This window comes from Penicillium alfredii (genome assembly GCF_028826965.1).
Source record: "Penicillium alfredii strain IBT 34128 chromosome Unknown utg000011l_segment0_segment0, whole genome shotgun sequence".
Taxonomy (NCBI): domain Eukaryota; kingdom Fungi; phylum Ascomycota; class Eurotiomycetes; order Eurotiales; family Aspergillaceae; genus Penicillium; species Penicillium alfredii.
Window position 1 is genome coordinate 2709913 of NW_026622708.1, and position 26156 is coordinate 2736068.

The 26156-nt window shown below is 53.3% G+C and overlaps 8 protein-coding genes across 8 annotated transcripts; 4 read left to right on the forward strand and 4 right to left on the reverse strand.

The window, feature by feature from the left end:
* Nucleotides 1-805: 805 nt before the first annotated feature.
* tif32 (putative eukaryotic translation initiation factor 3 subunit EifCa) lies at nucleotides 806-4128 on the reverse strand (the record flags this gene model as incomplete). The annotated part of the gene is made up of 3 exons (XM_056659959.1): nucleotides 806-3715; nucleotides 3791-4015; nucleotides 4087-4128. 3 exons carry the CDS (start codon nucleotides 4126-4128, stop codon nucleotides 806-808), a joined length of 3177 nt encoding a protein of 1058 aa, XP_056508252.1.
* Nucleotides 4129-5024: 896 nt separating this feature from the next.
* Nucleotides 5025-5432, forward strand: NUU61_009435 (guanine nucleotide-binding protein subunit gamma; the record flags this gene model as incomplete). Its single annotated transcript, XM_056659960.1, has 3 exons — nucleotides 5025-5176; nucleotides 5246-5303; nucleotides 5370-5432. 3 exons carry the CDS (start codon nucleotides 5025-5027, stop codon nucleotides 5430-5432), a joined length of 273 nt encoding a protein of 90 aa, XP_056508253.1.
* A 1029-nt stretch (nucleotides 5433-6461) lies between these two features.
* NUU61_009436 (Rdx family protein) lies at nucleotides 6462-7333 on the forward strand (the record flags this gene model as incomplete). The annotated part of the gene is made up of 3 exons (XM_056659961.1): nucleotides 6462-6653; nucleotides 6819-6993; nucleotides 7176-7333. 3 exons carry the CDS (start codon nucleotides 6462-6464, stop codon nucleotides 7331-7333), a joined length of 525 nt encoding a protein of 174 aa, XP_056508254.1.
* A 928-nt stretch (nucleotides 7334-8261) lies between these two features.
* On the reverse strand, nucleotides 8262-11471 carry pdeB (3',5'-cyclic-nucleotide phosphodiesterase PDE2; the record flags this gene model as incomplete). Its single annotated transcript, XM_056659962.1, has 4 exons — nucleotides 8262-10428; nucleotides 10483-10545; nucleotides 10630-11239; nucleotides 11303-11471. The coding sequence occupies 4 exons, from the start codon at nucleotides 11469-11471 to the stop codon at nucleotides 8262-8264; spliced, it is 3009 nt and encodes a 1002-aa protein (XP_056508255.1).
* A 161-nt stretch (nucleotides 11472-11632) lies between these two features.
* NUU61_009438 (uncharacterized protein) lies at nucleotides 11633-11944 on the forward strand (the record flags this gene model as incomplete). Its single annotated transcript, XM_056659963.1, has 2 exons — nucleotides 11633-11736; nucleotides 11863-11944. 2 exons carry the CDS (start codon nucleotides 11633-11635, stop codon nucleotides 11942-11944), a joined length of 186 nt encoding a protein of 61 aa, XP_056508256.1.
* Nucleotides 11945-13005: 1061 nt separating this feature from the next.
* On the reverse strand, nucleotides 13006-14420 carry NUU61_009439 (NAD(P)H-quinone oxidoreductase; the record flags this gene model as incomplete). Its single annotated transcript, XM_056659964.1, has 4 exons — nucleotides 13006-13629; nucleotides 13685-13776; nucleotides 13864-14130; nucleotides 14396-14420. 4 exons carry the CDS (start codon nucleotides 14418-14420, stop codon nucleotides 13006-13008), a joined length of 1008 nt encoding a protein of 335 aa, XP_056508257.1.
* A 652-nt stretch (nucleotides 14421-15072) lies between these two features.
* NUU61_009440 (DNA-binding E3 ubiquitin-protein ligase SNT2) lies at nucleotides 15073-19936 on the reverse strand (the record flags this gene model as incomplete). The annotated part of the gene is made up of 2 exons (XM_056659965.1): nucleotides 15073-19319; nucleotides 19393-19936. The coding sequence occupies 2 exons, from the start codon at nucleotides 19934-19936 to the stop codon at nucleotides 15073-15075; spliced, it is 4791 nt and encodes a 1596-aa protein (XP_056508258.1).
* A 2875-nt stretch (nucleotides 19937-22811) lies between these two features.
* Nucleotides 22812-26106, forward strand: NUU61_009441 (DEAD/DEAH box helicase; the record flags this gene model as incomplete). The annotated part of the gene is made up of 9 exons (XM_056659966.1): nucleotides 22812-23621; nucleotides 23683-23865; nucleotides 23917-24394; nucleotides 24445-24616; nucleotides 24673-24834; nucleotides 24886-25332; nucleotides 25406-25826; nucleotides 25894-26008; nucleotides 26075-26106. The coding sequence occupies 9 exons, from the start codon at nucleotides 22812-22814 to the stop codon at nucleotides 26104-26106; spliced, it is 2820 nt and encodes a 939-aa protein (XP_056508259.1).
* Between the last annotated feature and the right edge of the window lie 50 nt (nucleotides 26107-26156).

Sequence of the window (26156 nt, forward strand, 5' to 3'; positions counted from 1 at the left end):
CTATAATACTTTTGCGTGTTTGATAGACTTGAATGAAGCGTACATGATGGTTCTTTTTCTTATATCGGGAATATATACTAGATCAATTGGAGTGACCTCGAAGTTCTTCTTTGACATCCCCCCCCCCAACAGAGTATGTGTATGTGACGTGACAGTACTTTGTGTGGTTTCCCCCTTGGCAGATAAGATTGCTATATAGTTGGTTCCTGGGGATGTAGATTGTGGAACTTCGGAAGCTTCTAGTGGTACCGGCCAAGCCGCTAGAGCGGCAGGGGTTATTAGAAATGGTGATCATGTTGATATCGGGAGACTTGCACTTTATAGCCCTAAATGAAGTATATATATATCGATCGGAGAATAATATCCTGTTTATCATGTCTCTCTTTAAGTTCCCTTAGGATCAAGGGCTCCAAGCCTTGTGCTCTGTATTTGTGCTGGCTCGGACTGACTGTCGGCCGTTTATGAGAACCTGCCAGGCGTAACTTCTTGCAAGGTTGAGGATCTGCTTGAACTCTGCCAAGCATGCTTACATATTCAGCTTCTAAATCTACCCGTGGACACAAAACAGAGCAAAGCCTCAAAAGAAACGTGGCATTGACATCACGGGCCATCCCCTCCAGATAAATTAACAGAAAATGAAATTTGAAAACACAAAAGACCCCGCAGGGCCGGTCATGAACAATGCTGAAGGGTCATGAGAACATGCGCCATAGTAAAACGAGCTTCCATACACACTTTTGAGTCGCTCCATCCGCGAGGACTCCCAGGAACACGAAGATCACGATGGATTAGTGCATCCAGTCACTTAGCTTTGCTGTTGCTTCCATCGCGGGACCCACTTCTGAGGGCCGTTGGACTCCTCAGGCTTGCTGGAGTCCGCCGGGGGAGCTGAGGACTGGGCAGCCGAGGGGTCACGCATGTGCCGGGGAACGTAGCGGTCAGTAGGTCCAGTCGCAGGGGCTTCACGAGGGGGTGGGGCGGATCCAGAGCTGGCAGAGGCTCCGGCACGCAGATGGGGTGGCACATATCCGCCGGTCTTGCGCAGAGGGGCTTCCTCCCGGGTGGGTTCCGGCGCAGCGCCGCCAGCAGATTCCTTGGCCGCTTGTCGGTCTCTCCAGCTGGTGGCACCACCAGTGCGAGGGGCGACATTGAGGCGGGGTGCCGTTCGCTCGGTGGGCTCTGCAGGGGCACCAGTCTTTCGGGCAGCACGGCGGGCCTCGGCCTCCTCTTCGCGCTGCTGTTGTCGGATGGCCATCTCGTCGAGTTTGCTGTAAGAAAATGGCCAGTTAGCTTTGATAATCTTGAAAGAGGACAAGGAAGCGACAAGGGGGGCAACGAACGCTCTCTCCTCTTCCCGCTTGGCCTTCTCCTCGGCCAAAGTACGACGGCGCTCCTCCTCCCGGGCAGTCCGTTCCTGTTCCTCGCGCTGGGCGCGCTCTTCCTCCTCCTTGAGGCGACGCTCTTCTTCCTCGCGTTCCTGTTTCTCGCGACGACGGCGGTCTTGAACCTCCTTGACGCGCTGCTTCTTCTTGGCTTCAAACTCCCGCTCGGCAGCCTTGCGGCGCTTCTCGAACTCCTCGTGACGCTTCTCCGATACCTCCTTGCGGAAGCTGCTGAAGTGCGGCACCAGGCGGCCGAGACGGTGCTTCAGCGCCACAGCTTCGGCGTGTTTCGCCTTGGCTTCCTCCAAGGTCTCCTTGGTCTGCTTATCGTAGAGCTCCATGTCATGCTTCTTCTGGGCCTCATAGTCCTCGGGAACATGCTTCAGTTCCTCGCGGCGGAAGGCACGCTCCAAGTGGTCAATGCGCTTAGCGGTGGTGCGGACCCGGTCGCTGAGCTCATTCTTCTCTTTCTCCAGCTGGGCAAGCTTCATGGCACGCAGACGGTTGGCATCCAGCTCATTCAGATCAATCTCGCTCACGTCAATGCCCTTCACACCCGTCTTCAGTTCCTCAAGCTGCTTCTTCAGCTCCTCCTGACGGATACGGTCCTGCTCATCCTTGATACGCTTGCGCTCGCGCTCCTGGTGCTCGTTGAGCAGTCGCTGCTTCTCGGCCTCCTGAAGCTGCTGCGTACGGATGCGCTTGCGAGTTTCCTCCTCGCGCTGCTTGCGCTGCAAGGCATCGGTAGCAGCCTCCTTCTTCTTGTCGATGATGACACGGCGGGCCAAGGTGTCCTCGTGCTCTTGGGCGGCGCCAGCCAGAGCGCGAGCCTGGGCGGCCTGCTTGGCCTGCAGACGAGCCTCGTTGTAGGACGGGTCGACGTACATGCACGTGACGTGCAGGGTCTTCGCCAGGCGAGCGAGCTGGAAGCGGGCAATCTCGGCGGGGGTGTGCTGCAGACGCTGCACGGAGCCAATCTCGCTCTCGGCAGAACCTGCCGCACTGCCGGTGTGCATGGCCTTGGAGGAAGAGAAAACATCCGAGTCAAAGGTCAAAACGCCCGAAATGTGGTCCACGCGGATGGCCAGGTCGCCCTTCTTGCAGCCGTTCATGATAAACTTCTCGATCATGGCCGGGGTAATCTGGAACGGGTCGGGGAACTGAGCGAGCTCATACACGAACTTGAGCTCGACCGACTCGTAGACCTGGGAGAGTTGCTGGAACAGACGAGTAAGGATGACCTGCTGCAGAGGCACCACGTACTTCTCCATCTCCGGATCGGCGCCAATCTGCTTGAGGATGGGGGTAATTTTCTTGCAAATGGACAGCGGGTGGAAGTCAACCTCCAGAATGTTGTACAGCTCCCGGATCTCGGGACGCACGCGCTTAAGCAGACCCTTGTTCAAGGCATCGCGGAAGAGGACAGAGCGGGTCGGGGAGGTGGCCATTCCCAGCAAGTTGGTGAGACGAGTGTTCTTGTTCTTGCGAGCCTCATCGACATCAACCAGGGCGCCACGCGAGCGGGTGGTGCTGATCACGGGAATGGCAAGAGCAGAGAGCAGGACAAAGGAGGCGGCCTTGGTCAATTCAGCCTCGGTCGCTGACGGGTTGTCCTTCTTCGAGACCTGACCGGCGGCCAGAGCAATCGACGACAGACGGAGCAGGTTGTAGTAACGGTTCCATGCAGCGGCGTGGAAAAGGTAGTTCTCGCTGACGAGGAAAATCCGAGCAAGTTTCTCGTAGTAGTTGGCCATCATGACGTTCTTGGCGGGGCGCTTGCTCAGGCTCAGCAGAGTGTGAATATCCTCAATACTGCGGAACGCCTCCTGCCAGAGCTCCAGTTCCACGGCCACGTTCAGCTGTTGAAAACGAGTGTCCAAATGGCGCTGCAGGGTGTCAGGATCGCTCAGGTTGATGGCATGCATCTGCGCGGAGTACTTGGCGGCATTCTGAACGTGGTTTCGGAGGAGCTCGCAAAGACGGCGGAACTCAGTCTTGCGGGTGTACTTCAGGCAGAACTGGAAGGCCTGCAGTGCAGTCGACTGGTACATGATCTCGAGGCGCGCGTTGTTCTTGAGGATCTCGAGGACGGTGCGGTAGGTTTCCCAGAGGAACTTGAGCCACGGAGTCACGACGGCGCGGTCGGTGCGATCACGGGACTGCTCACCGGAGACAGTTGCGAGCAGAATTGTCTCGGGGGTTTCGATCGCCTCCAGGTCCTCGACGTTGGTGGAAGGGGCCGCAGATTCGAGAGATGACTGGATCTCGTCGGCCTTGGTCTGGGCCTCGGTGACCTTCTGCTCGGCGAGCTCGATGAACTTCTTCAAAACAACCTATAAAGCACACAAATGCCCTTGAGTCAGCGCCCCAGCTTCATACGCAAGGCGAAAGATCTTTCCGCGACGAACCTCAATCGTGCCCACATTGGTGTTCTGAGCAATGTTCTTGTACTGGTAGAGACCATCCTTTGCGGCCTTGCCCTTGCGCAGATCGACACACAGCTCCACAAACAGGAGCATCACCGGCTCGAGGGAAGCGATCGGGCTGCTGCGGGTCCTCTTGGAGGTGACATGTTCGTGCAGGACGGTCAAGGCGGCGGGGGCCTGACCGACGGCGATAAGTTCCTGGGCCCTCTGTCGACAATCCCCCATTAGCAAGACGATCTCTCTTGATTCCATCGATCGATTCCGAGGTGGCGACTCACCTTGAGGACATTCTCAGGTTTGATATGCGGCGGAGGCGGCATGATGGGCAACCCACCCCTGTGGGGAAAAATGATTTGAGAGGACTTGACGGGATAAATCGAGATATGGAGCTGAAACAGGCGTGACTCACACGGGCAGCGGTTCAGAAGCCGGAGATGACGATGCTGCCACGCGAAGGCCCGATTACCTGGAGGGGGAGAATCGAGAACCTGTTGTGCGTGAAGCAGCGAAAATTGGAACCACCCTCCCACTTTGGGTTAAGCGATGGAGTCACGTGGGTTTGACTGGTGCCTCAGGCAACATTCACTCACGACAATACGGTAATACCGGGACTACCGCTGTGACATTCTTTCAGGATGACCTGGTAGGAAGATAGAAATAGACACCGAGGCACTGTAGGACTAAAATTCGAAGAATATGGAGATATCGAGGATCGAGGTAGCTCTTCAGCTGATCCGAGGTATTATGATTTTGACTGTCCCAGGCCATAGTAGATCAACATTGGATGCATCATTCTAAGTAGCGAGTACTTGGGGGGCGACGGGCGGCACTATTGTGGGACTATTGATCAGCCCACCCGTCCAAAGTACTGGGTACATTCAGCTTCCTGGGAAACAATGGTAATACGTGTAACCAAAACCCACGGACCTCTCTTCTCGCGGTAAACGGGGAAAATCCCTCTCGAGCGCAAACCCCCCCAGATTCACAACGGCCTTTCTCTTTGTTATCCTCTACCTATACACACTCCCTCGTCCTCCTCTCTCTCCTTTTTTTTCCCTTTCTTTTTTTCTTTTTGATATTCTCTCTGCCTTTGTTGGCCTCGATCCGACTCTAAATCGAGCCTCATTCTGACGCGCCCCTGGAACCTCGCCCCATCACCCCCTCTCCCCCCTTTCCCCCGTTCGCGTCCCCGTTCCAATTCCTCCAACCCATCACGATGCCTGCTTACGAACTTCGATCTGGGGGTGATGTTAAGAACAAGAAGCAGAGTGTGGCCGATCTCAAATACCGTCGATTGACCGAGCTCAATGCCCGTTTGAAAGAGGATCTGGACCGTCCACGGGTCAAGGTGTCGGAGGCGGCGCTCTCGTGAGTTGTGTGGCCCGCTTCTCTTTGTTGGACGGGGGTCCGTTAACATTCTTTGTTTCCCCTCGACAGGCTCATCAACTACTGCAATAACACTCGCGATTTTATGGTTCCTTCCGTATGGGGACAGGTATGCGATTGGGTTCCGAGTTTTCAATGGTCGCGCGCATTTCCACTAACTGGCTCGATGCTCTAGGTCGACAAGCGAGACGATCCCCATGCCCCCCAGCAACAGGGAGGCTGTTGCACCGTCATGTAATGGGCATATGACGGGCAATTCGCCATGACACGTTGATTTTCTCATTCGATTCTTCCTACTTCTTAATTCCGGATCCATCATGATTGCGATCGCTCACCCCTCGGGTGCGGACACAACAAGAAAAAGAAAAAACATTTGCGATGTGGAAGAATAACCGTCTGCTGGTCCTGCACGAACCCTTCCACCCCCGACTTCTTGGGATCATGGACGCACCATGTGTCGGTGAAATTTTCTTCTTTCCTCTTCTTGGGTCTCTTTTTTTCTTTTTCTTTTTCTTGTCTTTCCTATCGATCGCACCATTCCCCCTTTTCGCCTCTGTGTTTCCTTGAAAGTCGGCCATTTCCTTGTTTTTTTTTTTTTTTTTTTGTATTCTGGGGTTTCTTTCTAAAAATCCTCTCACATACTCGATGCATGAGAGTCGGTTGCCATTCGTGTATCATAGATTCGATTTGCATCCATGGGCAATACATTACCATCTAATCCCACTTCTCAATCCATCAGGACAGGCGATATGCCAGCCGGAGAACATAGAAACTCAGGCCATGACCCGACTGAAGGGATCGGCCCCCAAATGTGTTTCGGGCTTGCATGACGGGGCGTCAGGGACTGCACCGATGGCCCCTGCAATCTGCGCAAAAATCATGCACGTTATTCGGGGGATTCTTAGTCAACTGTACACTCCAGCTGGAGGGCTGTTACCCAGCACGCCGGGCTGTCTTACTACACCTGCCTAGACGGGTAGCAACCTCCCCGCTGACATCATCCGATATCGCATATTCCCAACCTTGGAAGGTTTGCACAGTCTCAACTCTACTCCGTCTCCGTACATACTCGATTCCTCGATTCCTCGATTCCTCGATCACCAAGAACGAGATAATCGAGTGTTGTTCACTCTTATCCATTCTGGCCCGTGACTTTGCCAACCCGTGAAGCCCGTGGATGAAAAACCCCACCACCACAACTTCCGCCAACAATCCAGAGCCTACTAAGCACGACAACTCAACGGTATATCCGCACTCCCAGCAAACCATGACCGAACCGATCGCGCCCGTCGAGACCTCTGTCTCCAACCCCGCGCCAGCACCAGCATCAGCAGCATCAGCACCAGCACCGTCGCAACAATCCCATCCAAGTGCTGCCACCGCTCTCGAGCAAGTCCTCGTCCCGCGCATTGCCATCGAGTTTTGTACGCAGTGTCGATGGATGTTGCGTGCTGCATATGTGAGATTCTTTCTTCTTTCTTTCTTCCTTATCTGAGCTTAGCTTTGACATCTTACCATCCTTTGATCTATTATCCTCGAGCTTCCCCTCCTATATATCAATATCAATGCCAATATCAATTGGACCTGTTGGACTGGATTAGCATAATCAATTAACAATACCCAGTTCGCCCAGGAACTCCTCTCGACCTTCAGCACAGACCTCGGCGAAGTCGCCCTCGTGCCGCGGACCGGCGGCATCTTCCGCGTGACGATACGGCATGCCTCGCAGACTGAGACTGAGACTGCGACAACACAAGAATCGGTGTTGTGGGATCGGAAACGGGATGGGGGATTTCCTGGTATGCCTCTGCTTCTGCTATTTCCTTCCTTCCTTCCTTCCTTCTTTCTTTCTAGTTCATTTCATTTCTTACCCCCATGGCATTCCCTCAATCCATGGATGCCACCTACTATTAGCAAAGATGACCCTGCTTTCTTATCTGGGTATATAATAACCACGCATACATATCTCACATCTCTACAGAAGTCAAGGCTCTCAAATCCCTTGTTCGCAATGTCATCGACCCGGACCGCGATCTAGGCCATACGGATCGGGCATTGAAGAAGAAGCAGGAGGAGAGCCAGCAGAAGACTGAAATCAAGCCTCAACAAGAAAAAGAGAAATGTGAAGATTGTTCATGAAGAAAAGGGGGGAAAGGTCATTTTCTCTATACTATATAACTACAGATCCATTCGACACGCTCTAGCTAGTCTAAAAGGATACGACCAGAGGAGAACAATGGAGCAGAAAAGATCAAGATATACATATATATACATATGTCGATGGGTGTATATATAAACTAGGCACAGGAGAGAAGATAGAACCCAAAAGCTCGCCAAATCTCAATCCCTAACCCTGCGAGACAAGACAACAAAACAAACGCCACCGGCCCTTTGTAACCAAAACTCTAGAATAGAATGACCATCCCCAAAAAAAGGGAAAAAAAAGAGAAAAAAAAAAAAACCAGTATTGGCCCTCGAAAAGACGAAAACAAAAAACATCCAACATGACCATGATCATCACACAAAAAAAGGGATACCCAAGTCAAAAAAATCCGATGCAAAACTAAAGAGACAAAAGCAGCAAAGCAAAGCAAAGCACGGCCACCTGCGCCGGAATCCGTTTTATGTCGGAAACAAAATACGAAAGCGAGTCGCTCGCCTCCGTATCACAAACGTACCACACCGCTTGTCTTCTTCACCGTCCAAGAAGCAAAAAGGCTAGAGAAGTCTTGCACTCGATTTTAGGGTCTGATCCACACCCGGAATGGCCATTCCAACGAACTACCTCGTTGACATCGACGAGGACATCGGACGAGATCGTAGGATGACTCGAGAGCACCAGAATCCCGCGGTTGCTGCACAGGCTCAACTCAAAGAAAGTTCCAGCGATTCCAGCTGATCAAGTCATCAAATCATGCGACTCCGTCGGAGTCTCAACGCTCATCACAAAAATGCACACCGTTCATGAGACCATCATCGCATTATAAAGAGCCGGCAATGACCAGCCAGAGACACGATAGGAGAAGTCAAGGGAAAGGAAAAAGAGAGAGAGAGAAGAGAAGAGACTTCACGTCTCACCGCGAACTTCCGGTTGGTGGTGATGCCGACGTCGCCAGAAAGCAAGTCGCAATCGACTCCGCCGTTTCGGGAGCCTGCGTAGCCCGCGTTCACCGCCTCGAGAGTCGTCCCCTTGCGGGCTATCATTTTTGATGCTCTCGCCCGTCGTAGTCGACTGAGTTGGGCTGCGAGTTCCATTGACAGCCGTCCGGGAATGATCTTTACTGGCTCCATCCTCTGAACGAGAATGACAAGCACTCACTCCAGAGCTGTGCCCTCGGCTGTAGCTCCTTTCTCGGTCTCCCACACTTGATCCCACACCCGAAACGCATGGGTCCGACGTGCTGGGACGAGTGCTGTTGTCATCCGGACTGTCTGGGTCACTTTGGCCGACACTGTCGCCGGAAACTCGCTTTTCGTCTCCACTGTCCACCGCCAGAAAACTAGTGGCGTTGGTCGAGGGAGAGATCGGGGTCATGTTGTTGCTGTACGTGCTGACACTGTGCGTCCGGGTGCAGCTGTTGCGGTTGGAACCGGATGGTGCAGACGTCCGGGCCGAGGAGCTATGGTGGGCGTGGTGGCGATGAGAACATGACGTGGGCGCTTGGCGGGAACTGCTCGGTCTCTCAGAGGGGGATACACTGACGTGATCGCGCTCTTCCGTAGGGGTCGGGGCATTTGCGCCGTTGGTAGCTGAGTTGGCATATAAGACAGCGGCCAGGACAGCCGGGTCATCCGCGGGAATATTCGCCCCGCTGAGAGGACTTTGATACTGCGTCCCGACTGACCCTCGTGCCGATCGTGGTGCGTTGGGGATGAAGTACGAGAGATCGGGCATGGCACTGGAGGATTTGCGAGACGGCACATCAGGTGTAATCGGACTTCCGGTGATCTCGATCTGGGGGCCGGAGGTATCGGGTGATACCACCGGCTCAATGGTGTTCTCGTTGTATGCAGCGGATGGTGAGGCCGTGCCAGATGATTGAGGTGAGTGGAGATCGTCTCCCTTGCCTTCTTCAGACTCCGTGGATGGCTGTTTCGTGTCTTTCTCATCGGTTGCTCGAACCGCAGGGCTGTGCGAGCGCGGCGAGACCGTGGTTTCAGCCCGATCCTCGACCGGCAGCCCTTGCTTTTGCAGCTCATCATTGGCCAACTTCTGCCATTGCACTTGGTTGCGGCGGATGTGGTCTGCAGTGAATTGCAATTGTGGCACAAGGTCGGAGACTCCCTCAAAAAGCGGAAGAGCGAAGATTGACATGAAACCAATCTGACTTGTAGCCAGTTTATAGATGTTACCCAGCTCCGGTGGCCCACCAAACAGCGCCGTCTCCATGCCGACCTCCTTCTCCATCTCGCCTTGGTTCGCAAACTCTTCCTGCAAGATCTGAGTCCATTTCTCTGCCACCTTCCACGGCCGGGCCACGTTGCTGATGTCAGCGCACTTGATCAACAGACCGCACAAAAGCGTCTTGTACATCTCAATGTCCTGAGGCTTCCAGCCATCAACGGACTTGTCATTTTCGTGAAACTTTTCTTGCAATGATCCCATACGCTCCATAAACTTTTGGTGAACGCCCATGTCGGTGGCCAGGATGGAGCTGATCAGGAGTTTCCGGAGCTGCTTATCTTTAAATGCCGCAGGCCAGTGACGACGGAGAATCTGGGAGAAAGCGGCGCAGTGAAATGCTTCCAGAACGGAGTTATCATTGTACAGCTGTGCCAAAGGGGCGTTCAGCTTTACAAGGAAGAAGTTGTTCACGCCCGGATGACCGACATCGTGACCAATGGCCGAAATGAGCAGGGTGAGGGCGTCAAAGGGGGAGAGAAGTCCAGCGATCGGGGTTTTGGAAACCACAGTTTGACCGACAGGTTCGTACGGAGGCAAGGCACCAATGTGAAGCAGAAAGCAAAAGACGGACTGCAGCACATCGATCGCATGGCGGAAATTGTGATAGAGCACGAAGGAGTTGTAGGCGGCACGGCAGGCGAGCAGGAAAGTCCGCAATTCACCGGGAGTCAATCGCCATTGTTCCAGCCCGGGCATGTTGAGAGCATGCTGGATCATCTCACAGGCCCCAAACACTAGCTCATCCTCGGAGAATTCATGGGCCGAGAACTTCCAGCTCCCTACTTGCTCTTTGATAAATGGTTCACGCTCCGGATCGACTTTGAGATCCCTACAAGAAAATCAGCCTTCCACCACGGAAGCACCAGGGAGAATAATCACCTACCGCTCTTGGAATTCGTCGATGATCTCTTCTGGGTTGCATATCCCCTTCATCAGTTTTGACACCCTATATCCTAGTCAGTACTCTGTCAAACGAACCCGCACGAGAATGCTGAAAAACGCTGGACCAGAATGGAAAAGAGAAACGTACATTGCCTCTCTCAGATAGGCATACGGCTGCTCATCATGAACACCCACCCACGAATGCTTCCGCAACTTTTTCCGCGCCATAAAGCGTGACATTTCTTTTTGGGCGGAGCGCCGAGCGCGATATGCATGAACAACAAGGCCTTGAACCCTAGACCGATCGAGTGGGGTGGTCAAAACATCCATGGCACCCATGTCGAGGCAGCGGGCAATCTGCTTGTGCTCCAACGTGAGAAGGCTGCGGCTTTGGTCGCGGGCAGAGTCGCCAGAGTCGCCAGGCGCATCCGAACCAGCGGCACGCAGCACGGCGATGGGCACAATCAGATTCGGACCATCCTGGACTTGAATGTCGGTGGAGACACCCGAAAGAAGCGACAGGCCCAGTGCATCGTCCGATTGTGATGAAAAGGTGAATGTGCGGTGGATGGACCCCGGCGACGGAGGCGCAGCATCCGTCCACGACGCCCGATTGGCCTTCCGACGGGCCAGATTCGAGTCTTCCCCACCAAAATCGATGTCGAAAAATGCAAAGATCGGGGTACATTCGGTTCCGACACGGTCGCTGAGCTCGGCCAGTTTGGTGGCAAACGATGATCGGCTGTGACAAAGGTAGACTACCAGACACGGTTAGCGGGAGCGCAACAGAACAACTATCGAAAGTCCCTTACTTTTTTTACACACTTCCAAAAGCAACTCCACATCGGCATGCAGGGCCTCGGGCTCTTCAGGAAGGGTGAAGGAGGCGGCGGACGAAACGGTGGTGTCGATGGAGTTTCTGCGCACCCATCTTTCCGACCGGACACGGTCGTCGATGTAGACGCCCGAACAATCTAGACGATCCACCATTGTGTGTAGGGTGTAACGAGGAAAGAAAGAAAAGAAGAAGGAAGGAAAGGGAAGAAAAAGGGAAAAGGAAGAGCCGGTTAGGCGACGACACCTCGATTCCTCCACGAATCAACCAGGGAAAGAAAAGAAAACGAGACGATCGGAGGTGCTATGATTCGCATATGGCTCAAATCATCGAGGTCGAGAAGGAGAAGCAACGGGAGCGGATGACACGATGGCAGGGCCGGAAGGAAGTGAGCGAGGTCGTCACGGCTGAAGCGAAACCGTAGGCCAAAAAAAAACCCAAAACTCCGGGTGAAGGAATGACTAGAGTTGGCGACCAACCTGTCTGGTTCAAGTCTCTCTTTTCTCTGTCTTTTTTTTTTCACAATGGGATTTGTGTTCGCTGCAGCGATCCAGACCGAGTCGCGTTGCGGACTGGGGAGATCCGAGACACACACACCCCAGACCGGGACCCGGGATGGTATCGATAGGGCTCAGTCAATGGGGATCGACCTATAACCAGAAGATCGAAAAGGTCACGGGGGAGGCAAAAGGGAAGAGGGAAGTGTCGGAGTTTCAATAGCGGAAGAGTACCGAAAACGAGGAAAGGGAGGAAAAGGCGTCAGGGCGACATGGTCGGGGCCGAGGGGGGCCGAGAGGGAGAAGATGTAAGATTAGGTAGACGAGGACTAAGGGAAAGAAAGAAAAACGAGAGATAAAAGGATTTGGAAGAAAGTTGCAAAGGACAGTGGAGGGGGGACACGGGGAAGGGGGGCTTCTTTCCTTCCAGAAGGCCTTGGGGCGGGACGGGATCGGCTTGGGGTGGTGCATTGCGTGGGGTCATCCCTGGTTGTTCTCGAAAAGCTGTCTTACGTATTTTTCTTTTCTTTTCTTTTCTTTTTTTTTCATTCTTTGATTCTACGTATGTTCTTTTCGTTTTCTATTTCTTTTTTGTACTTCTCATGTCGTTTTTTTTTTCATTCATTCTTTTTTCTGCCTATTTATTCCCGTGTCGCCCGCAGAGCCTCTCTAGTGGACCCCCCATGACGCCTCCTGTGCACACGCACTTTTTTTCTCTTTTTTTTCTTTCCTTCTTTTCTTTTTTCTTCTAGAAGGCCCACTCTTAAGTAAGATGGAAATCCTGCCCAGCCCACATTGTGAACAAGTTGTAAGGAGAATGTACAATTCAACAAAACCCCAGCTCATCGGATATAGGCCCAGTACTTTTGACCTCGAAATAATGCCTGCAGGATTTCGAGGTCCTCTTTTCTCTTGACACACACACGCCCGAAACGAGTGGATAGGATTCCAATCCCGGTCGCTGCAGAGTTGGGGCCAAAGAATTGTCCGGGACGATGATCTCATGGCGTGCTGATTTGTCCAGCGTGCGTGGCAAACTCCAGTCTCTCTCTCTCTCTCTCTCTCTGTCCACGGTTCAACGGTGATCATGGCCATCTGATTGGGGGAGTGGGTTAACTCGCCACGAATTTTATTCCGATGTCTGTACTTTCTCTGCACTGTACACTGGATTTGATGAGCTACGAGTTACGAGTTACAGCACGCAGATGATCTTCCCCTTGGTCGAGTTACTCTCCAGCAGCTGGTGCGCCTGCACAATCTGCTCCCAGGGCATGACCTTCTCAACAAAGACACGGAACGTCCGATCCTGAAACTTGGGCAGCGCATGCGACACCAGTGTATCGCGCAGCCGGCCCTGGTAATCCTCATCGCGGCTGCGCAGCGTGCTCCCCTCCACGCGAATCCGCTTCATCAGCAGCGGCGCGATGTTCACTCCATCCGGTAGCTTCCCGCCGCCCATCAGGCCCAGCAGCACCACGCGCCCGTCGCGCGCCGCCACATCTAGGTTGCCCTGGAAGTAGGTGCCGCCGACGAAATCCACGGTGAGGTTGACCCCCGCGCCTCCGGTCGCTTTCTGGATTTCTTTCGCCCAGTCCTGGGTGCGGTAGTTGAAGGCGGCGGTCACCCCGAGTTCTTTCTCGAGGAAGTCGATCTTCTCCTGTGACCCGGCGGTCGCGTAGATGGCTTTTGCCCCGGCGGCTTTGGCGAGCTGGATGCCTGAGATCGAGACTGATGATGCGCCTGCATGCCACAGGACTGACTGACCCTCCTGGAACTCGCCGATCAGGAACAGTGCCTGTGAGGCGGTGATCCATGTCTATCTTGTATCAGCGGATGTCCGTCTTGTAGGGTTGTAGAATATCAAGACATACCTCCGGTACCCCGGCCGCTTCTTCCCACGACAACTCTGCCGGCTTATGCACCAGCATCTTGGTGGAGACGGCAATATACTCAGCATAGGCGCCTATCAAAATGTGTTAGTATATAACTTTTGAGTCAAAAGATAAGAAGGTAGACACGAGGAGGATAGTAAGAAAGAAAGAAGACATACCACCATAAGCAAGACCAAAAACCTCATCCCCAACCCGAAAATCCGCACCCGTCCCCTCGCCAAACCCCTCAATCACACCCGAGAACTCGACACCGATCGTCTCGGGCGCCTGTGGCGGGACCGGGTAGAGGCCCTCACGCTGCAGCAGGTCCATGCGGTTAAGCCCAAACGCGCGGATCTTGACCAGCGCCTGGCCGGGGGCCGCGACGGGTCTGGGAATGGTGTCGACGAAGAGGGCGGTGGCGGGGCCTTTGCCGCCTTTAACAGCTGGTTTTGATATTCATGTTAGTTTCACCTAGAATAATCATTGGGAAACAAAAAAGAAACGATTAATGGACGGCCTTGACAGAGATGGTGAATGGACAAGAGGTAAGATGATCGAAATTGTTCTAAGGAATCAGCTGATGCAACTCCAGGAAAGCCCTGGAGCAATGCCGTTGCTTCCTTCACCGATGTCTTCATGTTATGTCTTCATCGATGTAGAGGACTGGTGGCGGGTTGTTCGGGGGTCCGAATCCTCTTTTCGACTTACCGATAGCGCGCATGGTGTCACTCATTGTTGTCGAGCAGATGTGAACTGGCTTTCTCTATGCACTGCTTCAGCCAGGGATGCAATCTCTTTTATATCGTGCGTCAAGGTCCCGGTGGAGAAGTGTGGAAATCGTCAGGATGAGCTCGGGGAGGCATTTGTCAGCGACCAATACCTTAACCTTGGAAGTAGGTGAGACCTAGGTTATGAGTGTCACGGTTACTCGGCACAGATGAAACAGGAAAATAGCCAATATGCTCGATTCTTCTAACCGTAAAAACAAGCGGGAATGGTAATCATCATTCATCGCCCTACTCCGTTGCCCATCCAGTGTGTCCGTTTCCATGGACATTCCCAAACCACCCCCGTGTTTTTTTTTTTGTTTTTCCAGGTGCCATGATCGCAGACGCCGAGAAAAGATGTCATGAGAAAAGAAAATATGACAAAGAAGAAGAAAAGAAGTAAAAGTAGAAGTAGAAAGGACTGTCATCAACCAGACACCAAGAAGAAGTCCTAGTTGGACAGGGGGGAACGAGACCGAGCTCAAGTGACGCAAAACCCCATGCACTTTTCAAGATGCCACAGATATGCAATAGGAAGAGACAAGAAAAGAAAAGAAAACTATCATACAATTCGAGTGACGGCTCGTGATCGTGAGCTCATCATAGAGAAAACTGAGATTAAGAAAGAAGGTTCTTGAGCGACGGGCTCGCGCTAGCCCCCGACCCTGCACTGGTGCCGTTCACCCCCGAGTGCCGGCGGGCGCTCGGCGGGCCAGTCATAAGAGCAGGAGGGGTATCTTCCGGTCGATTTGGAGGGGTAGGCCCGCGCGGGTCAACACGTGCCTGGGTTACCGGCGGCGAGTGGGAAGGAGCTCCCAGTCGTTGATCAACCGAGTACATGCGTGGCGGCGGACCGCCATTGAGTGCGCTAAGTGAGGTTTGCGGAGACCGGCTGACGGTCGCCTGCACAACCGGTGGAGATGCCGAGGCTGCGTATGACCGAGGCGCCGCCTGGGACAGATGTGGGGACCGGGTCGGCATCGGACCATAAGGGCTCTGATGTGTTGGGTATGATGGCGGAGGAGGAGGAACAGCACTTCCGTAATGCGGTGGCGGAGGGCCGGTAGAGTGAGGGGGCGGGAAAGTTCCCATATGGGGAGGTGGTGCAGCAGAGTAAGTCCCAGGCGACATGCCATTACGGAGGCTGGGATCGTTCGCGGGGCGTTGCTCGTATCCGCCGGTTAAGCTGGGGAGTCCGCTGGGGATTCCGTTGTGTGGATGAGCCGGGGGCATCGACCGCCCGAGGACATTGGTCGGAGCAGGAGGTGTGTGCGACACAAAGGTATGACCGGCCATCCGGGGAGTGGGCAGCATGGGAGGGCGTGGCGCGGAGTAAGGCGAAGGCCGCGGATCCAGCGCGGGCTCAGGAGCGGGATTCTTCAAATGGCATTTGTGGCATTCGTATGCCTGCTCACCACCATGCCCGTTGGGTTGTACGAGGGAGCCCTGCAGTGGGTGATGAGAGTGTCCTACCCCATTAATGAAAGGCGCCCAACTGTCAGTGCGCCGCCCAACAGGCCACCACCTGGGACTGAATCCGGTGGAGCAGCGAACACATTGACGATTTGTTTCTACCCCAGGAACAGGCCGGAGCGCAGGATGGTCATTCGTGTCAATGTCCATCTCATCTGGCGCCTCTTCGCTCGGCGTAGTTTGAGTCTTATGGCCATCCTTGGCAGATGCCGGCCCATTGCTTGTCGAGGTCCGTCGGTGTCCAGCACCGGAGGCCTGGTGTGGTGGAGGGCCAACTGAGGATTGCACGTACGCCGCCTTTCGGATGGTCCCAGTCAGAGTGAGATCAGCCTGCTTGTATGTTTGCGCAAACACTTGGAGAGCATTGAGGCCGTCGTGGCCCACCTGTTCGCCGATCTCGTGCACGGTGGACGACACACTATGGTGAGGACAGTAGATTGCCGGTATGGCTGCCCCAACTTCGCCACCCAGACGAATCGTTTGCACGTTATCTCTCCGAGAACTCTTCACAGGCGTGATATCGAGACCGAACCGGTATTGGGCTTGGAATGCACAGCCAATGTGGAAGTGGGTATTGCAACCGTTGAAATGGCAAGGGACACATGCTCCCTTGGATGACTTGCAAATCTTGCACACCTCCCGCCACCGGTCCTTGGGAATGGAACCGAATCCCTCGACGGGCTCCAGCTCCTTCGCATCGCCATACTTGAGCTCTGGGGTCCACAAAGAGCACATGACGTGAGCCCAGTTGTTGCCGGCAGTGCGTTTCAAGGGTTCCCGGGGACCGACAGGCTTGCCAACAGCTTCCTGTCGCTGACGATAGAGCTTGATGGCTTCGGAGATCATCTCCTTTTCCAGGCGCTCCTTCTCTTTGTCCCTTTCCGACTTCTTCCGGCTGTTATTCTTTGGCGTCTCCATGAGATTGTGTTCGGTAAATGTGACCGGGCAAAGGACACATTCGTAGGTGGTCGAGATAGATGGACTGCGGTCATTAGAACACATGTCGCATAGCCATTTGTGACCGGCTCGTGATTCCCGAACTCCATAGCAGTTGCGATGAACGGTCAGACGACAATCCCGACATGAAATGTGCTCATCACCCGAGGGTTCAACCTTGTTGCAAACGGCACATGATAAAGTCTTGGCTTTTGGTGGATCGGGAACGACCGGGGGCTGTTCGGAGGCCTTATCGATTCCCATTTTCTTTTTAGGGATGGGCTCAACTGAGGTTGCAGCTGAAGTGGCCGTGCTGTCCTTGTCATTGCGCGGCTTTTTCTTATTTGGATCCAGCTTGCCTTCCGGCTGGAGTTGAGGATTGGTGTCCAGTGGAATTCCCATCGACGTCGCAGTTGCTGCTGTAGCACTGGTGATAGTGAATGGTGTTTCGGTGGCCACAATCAGCTGTGCCAGTAATTCCTCATCAATACGGCGCCGCCATGACTTGTTACCGCTGTTCGCAATCCTCTTCCCAACCTCGTCAACATCTTCCCACTGTATACTATATTTCCGCCATAGCAACGCACAGCGAAGACAAAGGGAGACGGTAAGGAGAGACCCCTTGTCCTTCTTGGAGGGTTCGGAGGGAACAGCGGTGCCAGGCGGAACTCCTGGGGCGCGCCGCCACTGGCGTGAGCTGCGCGTCGTGCAGAATTTGCATTGGAATCCACGTTTCTGGATCACTGCTTTTTCGGTGTCAAAGGCGGAATCATCGTGGTCATCGGCCACATCGTCCACCAGCTTGGAGGAGGAGACACTGTGCCGTCGAACCTCCTTTTTACCACGCCTCCCTTCGTAGCTACCCCATACCTGCCGGCCACGAGGCGTTTTCTTCCACATGTAGTAAAACCGAACAATTTGGTAGTGAGGCACGGTCCGCACATGCTTCGTGATGTTGCGCCATTCTGACCCATACTTTGCAACCCCCTGCTCGAAAGCTTTGAGCTCTTCCGGACGAAGATGAGGCTCCTTGAGATCCTTGTATTTGTTCACCTTCTTCAGCTTGGCGAGAGCTGCATGCACGTCGAAGCTTTCGGAATACAGATATTCGAGGGCCTTGTCCAGAAAGTTTGTGGAGTACTTTTCGACTCCGATGTCGGGTGCCAGCTCCTTCGCTTGACGCATGTAGTCATCGATGAATTTTCTGCGTTCTTCCAGGCTTAAATGGGAACCCGGCGCATCATCTTCGCCTCGGGCGGGAATCTGGTCAGCGGTTGGCATCTTAAACATGAGTTCGGCGGTGCGCGTCTGCTTTCCATTGACCGTAACCGGCTCATCCTCTCCACGATGCACGTAGCCTGCCGGTTCATCCTGGACCCACTTCGGTCGGTTGGCCTTCTCGTGCTTCGCGGCTTCCATGGCAGCCTGAGCATCCTTGGAAAGCTTTCCGTCCTTTCGCCCACCGGACACTCGGGCATATTTCTTCTTTAGATCGAGTGGCTTCACGTATTCAATTTCACGGCCCGGCCAAGGATTGACGTTTGCCTGGTGTCGCGTTCCTAGGCGGGAACTTGCTCGGGGATAAATCCGGTCGTCGTAGTCGAGAGCGTCCTCCACGCGGCAATGAATGCCCAGGTAGCGATAGGGCCACATTTTGGCCTGCGCCGTCTGTTCCGCTGTTGCAGGCTGGGGCATCGAATCTTCCTCGGCGATCGCGGGGGTGCTGGCCGAGGTCCCATTTACGGCACCATGGGGGTGCTCTTCCTCTTCTTCCTCCATGACTTCATCTTCGCCCTCTGGTCGGCTTTCGCCGAGAATCGGGGTATTGCGTGCCTCGAGTTTGCGCTCCTGGGCACGACTGCAGGCCGCACAGGCCCAAGCGAAGCCGCGGGCGGGTTTCTTCGTCAGAGCTGGTCGCACGCAAGACATATGGTAGGTAGAATGGCACACGGCACAATCCACCGACTCGGAATTGGCAGCATATAGACGACATCGCTTGCATGTCTTGACTGCGCCCGTCAACTCCTTCCCCTTGCCCATCTCAACAAGAATGAACTTCCAACGCTCGTCGAGCACTTTCTTGACATTTGGCGGGACATTAATCACCTCCTTGGTGGGGATCACATCGTAGAGGCGGTGGATATACCGATCGAACATCTTGTCGTACCAAAAACAATCCCGAGTCTTCTTGTAGGACCCCATTTCAGTGACCTCTGACACATGCCGAATGTCGCACTTCCCACGCAACGAAGATAACGGACATGTATCCGAATGCATCGACGCGAATACAAACCGCGTGTCTGGACTATGTCGCTGGATATCTCGTGGGCGGTAGTACCAGTTGACGCGCAATGCTTCAATGACCCCGGAGTCCTTGATCTTGGATGGAAGGAACTCCATGATTCGCGCCAAGTAATACGGCTCACCGGGAGGTTCACAAACCAGGTAAACATGGTCTACGCGAGGATGTTAATTTAAACAACTCGCGATGGAGATGGGAGGGGAGATCATGAGAGGGAGGAAACAAACCATTCACAGCGAAGGTAGTTCCATCATCGGCGATTAATTTCCCATCCTGGAGATGAGGTTCGGAATTCTCAAAGCTGAGCATGTTGGTAAAATAGCCGCCGTCGGGGCCCCCCGGGGCTGAAGTGAAGATCTTCTTCGTGGCGTTACCACCGGAGTTGGAATTCGGGGTGCTGGCGGTGTGTTTGCGTTTGCGCAACGCGCTGGACCCGTTCACATCATCCGGCCTCGCGGAGAACGACGAAGTACCCGGGATGGCATCTTTTGCCGATGGGGTCGAGGCCGTACCATTACTCAGACTCTTGCGAGGCTGCATCGACGACGATTTCTCACTGTCGGATTTAGAGCCGTTGGGGGGAAGTGTTACGCCACTATTCCGTTTGCCGGACTTGGCGGGAGCAGAGGTGTCCAGGTCCATGTCGATGTCACGATCCTCAGCGTAGTTGGGCCGAGGTGCATTGCGACCCCTGGATCGCGTCCCATACGGGGCTGTGGCGGAGGGGCTGGCCGAATCGGCCACAGCCTCCGGGGAGTTGGGAGTGGTCATCGAGTGTGACCCTCAGTCATCCACGGCGAGCACTGAGTCCAGTGACCCCTACTGGATGCCGTGACTCAAGGAGAAAATCGGGACCAGCAAGAAATATAGAACGACTGCTGTGGTCAGATCCAGAGCCCAAATCCTCAAAATTCGGGGGGGGCGGACACAGTAAAGTGCGAGTCATGGGAGGGAGGATGGGGGTATGAACAATCAAATACACCAAAGGGGGGGGTGAAAATCTCAAAAATATGGACGATGGCGGGAACATCAAAAAGGAAAAATTGGGGAGAACGCGGGAAGAGGAAAAAGGAAAATTGAGGGAAGGCGGGAACAGAGACACACACAAAGAGTGGATCACGAGGCCCCCGTGTCAGAACTGATCCTCTGCAGGGGTGAAGGGTGTACGAGGGTAGAGATATCAAGGTGGATAGCAATGACGAGACCCAGAATCGTTGGTAGGCGACTGGGGCTGTAGCGCCTCCAGCGGCAGCCTTACCAGGAAGAGAAGAGAGCAAAGAGTACAAGGCGAACAAGACGAACAAGGAAAAAGGGAGAAAAGCAAACGTGAAGAAGAACCGATACTTACCGCAAGGAGAAGTCGAAGGGGAGTGAAGAGATAGAAAGATGAAGACGCGGGATGGGGGGAAGGGGAGAATAAGAATAATATGGGAAACACAACAAGAGTTAGAGAGAGAGAGGGAGGGAGGGAGCGAGGGAGGGAGAAAGTAGATAGAAGCGGGTGAATGGATGGGGGGAACGGGATATCGAAATCGACGAGATGAAGGGGGGAGAGAAGAGGGAAGATCAGGATAAGATGAGATGAGAAGAAGAGAAGATGAGAAGAAGAGAAGATGAGAAGAAGAGAAGATGAGAAGAAGAGAAGATGAGAAGAGAAGGTCAATATGGATGTGGAAAGGAAAAAAGCGTCGAGGATCCCAGCGCCCCTAGTCCCGATGGGTTAATATGACGGATCCTCATCGAAACATGGGAACTTGGGAACATAACCAGGAGAAAAAAAAAACACCTGGATCCGATTGCTCATGATCTCTCTCTCTCTCCCCTTGCTCGGTGATCTACCGGGCATAGGGAAATAGGAAATCGAGGCACGTTATTGGGAATTGTTCGGAATGCTGTCACGTAGGGTATGCGCGTTGGAAGTCGCGTATATAAAGAAGTCTACAGGATGTTCTCGGGGGAAGTTCTAGAGCTACCCACTTGAGAGGTATGAATTGTCATGGATAATCCAATATTCCAATATTCCATATCTTCCTGATATCGGGCAGTTTGTGGTCAAAGTAGCGTGAAAATGGACGCTAGCCGCGACTCCACCCCCATCCATGAGAAAAGAAAAAAGCAACAAATTCCCCCCATACATGACGGTACTTCAAGGTATGTGTACAACCCACACTTACAGCCTTAAAGTTGTCCCAGAACGGACTCGGCCGAAATAGTGCATTGTACCATTTTGCTGTCCATTTGCTATCCACTTTTCACCGCGAAATTTTGTATTTGACATTTGATATACTTCTAAAAGGGGGGGGCACTTGTGGGTTTTCGGTTAAACTGCCCTCGGGAGATATCTCGTCCTAAGTTTTTAACCTTATTACGTATACTACTACTTGAGTGTCGAGATGACAAGTTGGGTCGTCTGCAAAACAACTATATGCAAATGACATGTCCATGGGCGAAAGTGACAAGCTTGATAATCATAATCATTGATAGTAAATATCTACTCTTGGGGCTGAGACTCACGCAAACCACGGGGAATATGGCAAGGGAAAAGAAATATTTAGAGAAAATAAAATAGAGGATCATATTATCGCGACGAATTGTGGGAATAGTAATATCATAAGAGTAAAAAAAAAAAAAAAAAAGCAAGGGAAGCCTTCGTCGGGTACAGACGGGGTAATTTAACGGGGCTAATGATCGCCACTGGGAGCTCTGCGTGTCGCCACCTTACATCGTTAGTCTCCAGAACGTGTCCTCCCATGGATAAAGATACCTAGTCGCGGAAAACTGCGTGGAACAAACATCGTGTGATCAGTGATCTGAGCTCGGGAACATCTTTATAAGGATATATATGACGAAAAGGACTAGCATAATACCTGGGAGAAGGAGATCTTCGGGAAGATGTATATTTTCAATGATATTGCAACCAACTTACTAGTTTAACGTGGAATTCTTCCAAGGCTGAAGTGTACAATGTGGATATTTCCCACGATTCAATTTGATATACCAGGAACATTATGAATAAACCCATCACTTACTACTGATTTAGATGGGCAGAAAAACACTCACATCACAGCAACCATATCTGAATCCTTAGGCATGTGGGAGACTTAGGCCTTCCGGTATTTGTGATGCCCACATGATTTAGAGTGAACCACGTCCCACTCCTGCCCTCGGATTATCCTGATTGTCTTGGGGTATGCCTTGAAACCCGACATGGGAATAGAATGATTGACTCGCATCCAATATAGCCAAGCGGCCGGGGGAACTCTATGCCAGGTTGTATGCCCGAGTCCTGTACATCTCGGCAGATTTTGTGCAAGGGGGTCCCCTCATGGGCCGTCCCACGTCAAAGTGCGTAACCAGGACCACGCATGAAAAAGAAAAGGTCTTTCCACCTGCGCAGCTTTCCAAATGGACAGCCCTGGAGCTCCAGGAACGGTTACTAAGAACTTACGTAACCAGAATAAGTCAGCAGTTCTTGCCTTAGGCCTTAAAGTTGCCCGTGACCAAACGCGGTAAGAAAACAAAAGGGGAAGAACGTGATAAAAAGATAAAGTGGGAATAAAAAAAGACCCAAAATATGGACCGGGGAACATCTTAAACAGTCCCTACTCATCGATGGAATTGCGTTGCGACGGCATTGGTCGCCGGCATGTCGACATCGGGACAACCGATTCAGTCTCGCGGCTTTCAGACCTCGCTTGATCTTGCCCGCAGAACCGTTTATGATGTAGCGCCGGTGGCAGGGCACAAGAGGCCATCGAACGAGCAGCCTTTTGAGTCCGCCGAATCAGTCTCGGGCGTCCAACACATGACAGTGTTGTCCGGGCCCAACGACGCGCCCAATATCCTAGAGTCAACACCCTTGGAATCAGCTCGAGCCTTGGCCCCTCCGTCGGGTCGATTTACCGCTAGCAGGATCCGTTCGGGCGCGGGCGCCTCATCCCCAGAGGATGAGCCAACGAGGGTCCCTTCCATCGCCCCGGGTTCCAGTCAGAATCCCCTGCTGGCCCTGTCGCATCCCAAATACGGCTTGCCCCCAGCGCTGACGGCCAAATTTGCGGCCTTAGGTGTCAAGACCATCTATCCATGGCAGGCCTCGTGTCTACTGGCTCGCGGCCTGTTGTCTGGGGAACGGCATTTGGTTTACACTGCCCCCACGGGTGGAGGTAAGTCCCTGGTCGCTGATGTATTACTTCTCAAGCGGATCATTGAAAACCCTACGCGCAAGGCCATCTTGGTCTTGCCGTATGTCGCCTTGGTCCAGGAGAAGCTCAAATGGATGCGTCGCATCGTGCAAGATGTGGAAAAACATCTTCCTGACCAGGAAGAGGATTCCAACGGCCCGCACAAGCGATGGAAACGATTGCAGAAATCGGTTCGCGTAACTGGATTTTTCGGCGGCAGCCGCACGACGGCCACCTGGGCTGATACCGATATTGCCGTCTGTACCATAGAGAAGGTGCGCACGCTCGTGGACACCCCCCCGGGGGAAATTCAGTTTTTGATTGTATGCTTGCTAGGCCAATTCCTTAATCAATACTGCCATCGAGGAGTGTACCATTGGTGATCTCGGCGTGGTGGTGCTAGATGAACTCCACATGCTCGACGACGAGCACCGGGGGTACCTTTTGGAACTCATGGTCACCAAACTGCTGTTGCTTCAGCAGGACATCCAGATTGTTGGCATGAGTGCGACGCTTTCTGTATGATCGCCCACTTTCTCTGTCCGAGTGGCCGCTCTAACTAGACAACAGAACACCGAGATGCTAGCTCAGTGGATGAACGCGAAGTTTTATATATCCACTTATCGCCCGATCCCAATTGACGAGTACCTGGTCTATGAGAATGCGATCTACCCGGCTGCGACATCGAGGCAACTCTTTCAAACCGCATCCAAGTTGACAGCTTCTACTTCCTTACACGATACTATCCCTCCCTATCGAATCATCGAGCCTTCGTCATTCAAAGAGCTCAGCAATTCTGCCACAAATGCAATGATTGCATTGGCAGTCGAGACAGCTGCCGCCGGCTTTGGGGCGTTGGTTTTCTGCGGCAGTCGTCAAGCGTGCCAGATCCACGCTGCCACCATCAGCGAGGCAATGCCCAACTTACCCGCAGACGGGACCGATGAAATGAACAAGCGATTAGATCTTCTTGCCGAATTGCGGAGTCTCACATGTGGACTGGACCCCGTTCTTCAGACAACGATTGTCAAAGGGGCTGGGTTTCATCGTGAGTAATATGTTGGCTATAGCTGGGTTGCGACACTAACCGCGCTCTAGATGCTGGCATGACGACAGAAGAACGGGAGTTGATTGCCCACGCCTACGACCAGGGCGTATTGAGGGTACTAGTAGCCACCTGCAGTCTCGCCGCTGGGGTGAATCTTCCTGCTAGACGAGTCATCATAAACGGTGCTCGAATGGGTCGCGAATTAGTGGGCCCTGCAATGCTGTAAGAGCCCTAATGACATGACATGGGCATTGTGGACTTGACACTAATTGAACTAGACGCCAAATGTGTGGACGCGCTGGACGCAAAGGCAAAGATGAAGCCGGGGAAACCTATTTAATATGCGTCAAGGCCGACATGCAGGCTGTTTGTGACTTACTAGATGCGGACATGCCAGCTATCAAGAGCTGTTTGGCCCCCGAGAAGAGAGGCCTCAAGAGGTATGTCTCTATACCTCGGCTTGTGTGTTCGTCCGAACTTACACCCCCAAGAGCGCTGTTGGAAGCGATCGCAACAGGATTGGTATCCGGATGCGAAGCGATAAAAGAATACGTGCGATGTACGCTTCTATGTCGCACTCTCGATAAGAAGCTTGTGTACACCATCATGAAGTCTGCATTGCAGGAATTGGTCGATGAAGAGCTGGTTCTTTTCAAAGAGGACGAGTCCTACGAAGCCACACAGTTAGGATCCGCTGTTGTGGCATCGGCCTTTTCTCCTGAGGACGGACTCTTCGTCTATGAGGAGCTCAAACGAGCCCTGCAAGCTTTCGTCATGGACGGCGACATGCATATATTTTACATGTTTACTCCCCTGCAAGCAGCCATGAGCACCCCGATTGACTGGCCAACTTTCCGCGACCAGCTAGACCGACTCGACGAGAGTGGGATTCGTGCACTGCAGTTCGTCGGGGTGCAGCCAGGATTTGTGAACAAGATGTGAGTTATGCTTTTCTTGCTATCCAAAAACAAGGTTTTGCATCTACCAGAGCTGATACGGTCAATCAAACAGGGTCCTATCCGGCGCCACTCTCAAAGAAACAACCCCCGATCAAATCAAACAAGCTCGCATCTACCGTCGCGCCTACACGGCCTTCCAGCTACGCGACCTGAGCAACGAGGTCCCCCTCTCGACCATCGCCCAGCGCTACCAAATCCCCCGCGTTTCCGTGCAGACGCTAGCGCAGCAATGTCACGGGTTCGCCGCGGGCATTGTCAAGTTCTGTCAGCGTATGAACTGGGGCATGCTGGCTGCCGTGCTGGACCATATGCGGGATCGACTCGAGGCCGGCGCCCGCGCCGATCTGCTCGAGATGGCGCAGGTGACGTTTGTGAAGAGCTGGACGGCCCGGCTGCTTCGCGAGAACGGGTTTCGGAATCTGCGGGCTTTGGCTGAAGCCGATCCCAAGGATCTTGTGCCGGTGTTGATGATGGTGGGTATCTTTCCTTCCTTCCTCCCCGTCTTCTTTTAAGGGCCTGGATTGACCTGCTTGTGTCTAGGTGAACCCTCGCAAGGCGCAGAAGAGCCAGCTCTTTCCTACCGAGGCCGAGCGGTATGCTGCCAAACTGGTGGTTAAGGCGGAGGCGATTGTTGCCTCTGCGAATAAAATCTGGGGTACGTGGTCTATTCCAAATAGTGGCGCCTAGATTCATGGATGCATGCTGACACCTGAATGTCTAGAACGGGAGATGCAGCTAGACTTGGAGGAATGAAGCTCTACCGCATGGTCATTTGAATTTTGCACACATCGCACAATTGCATG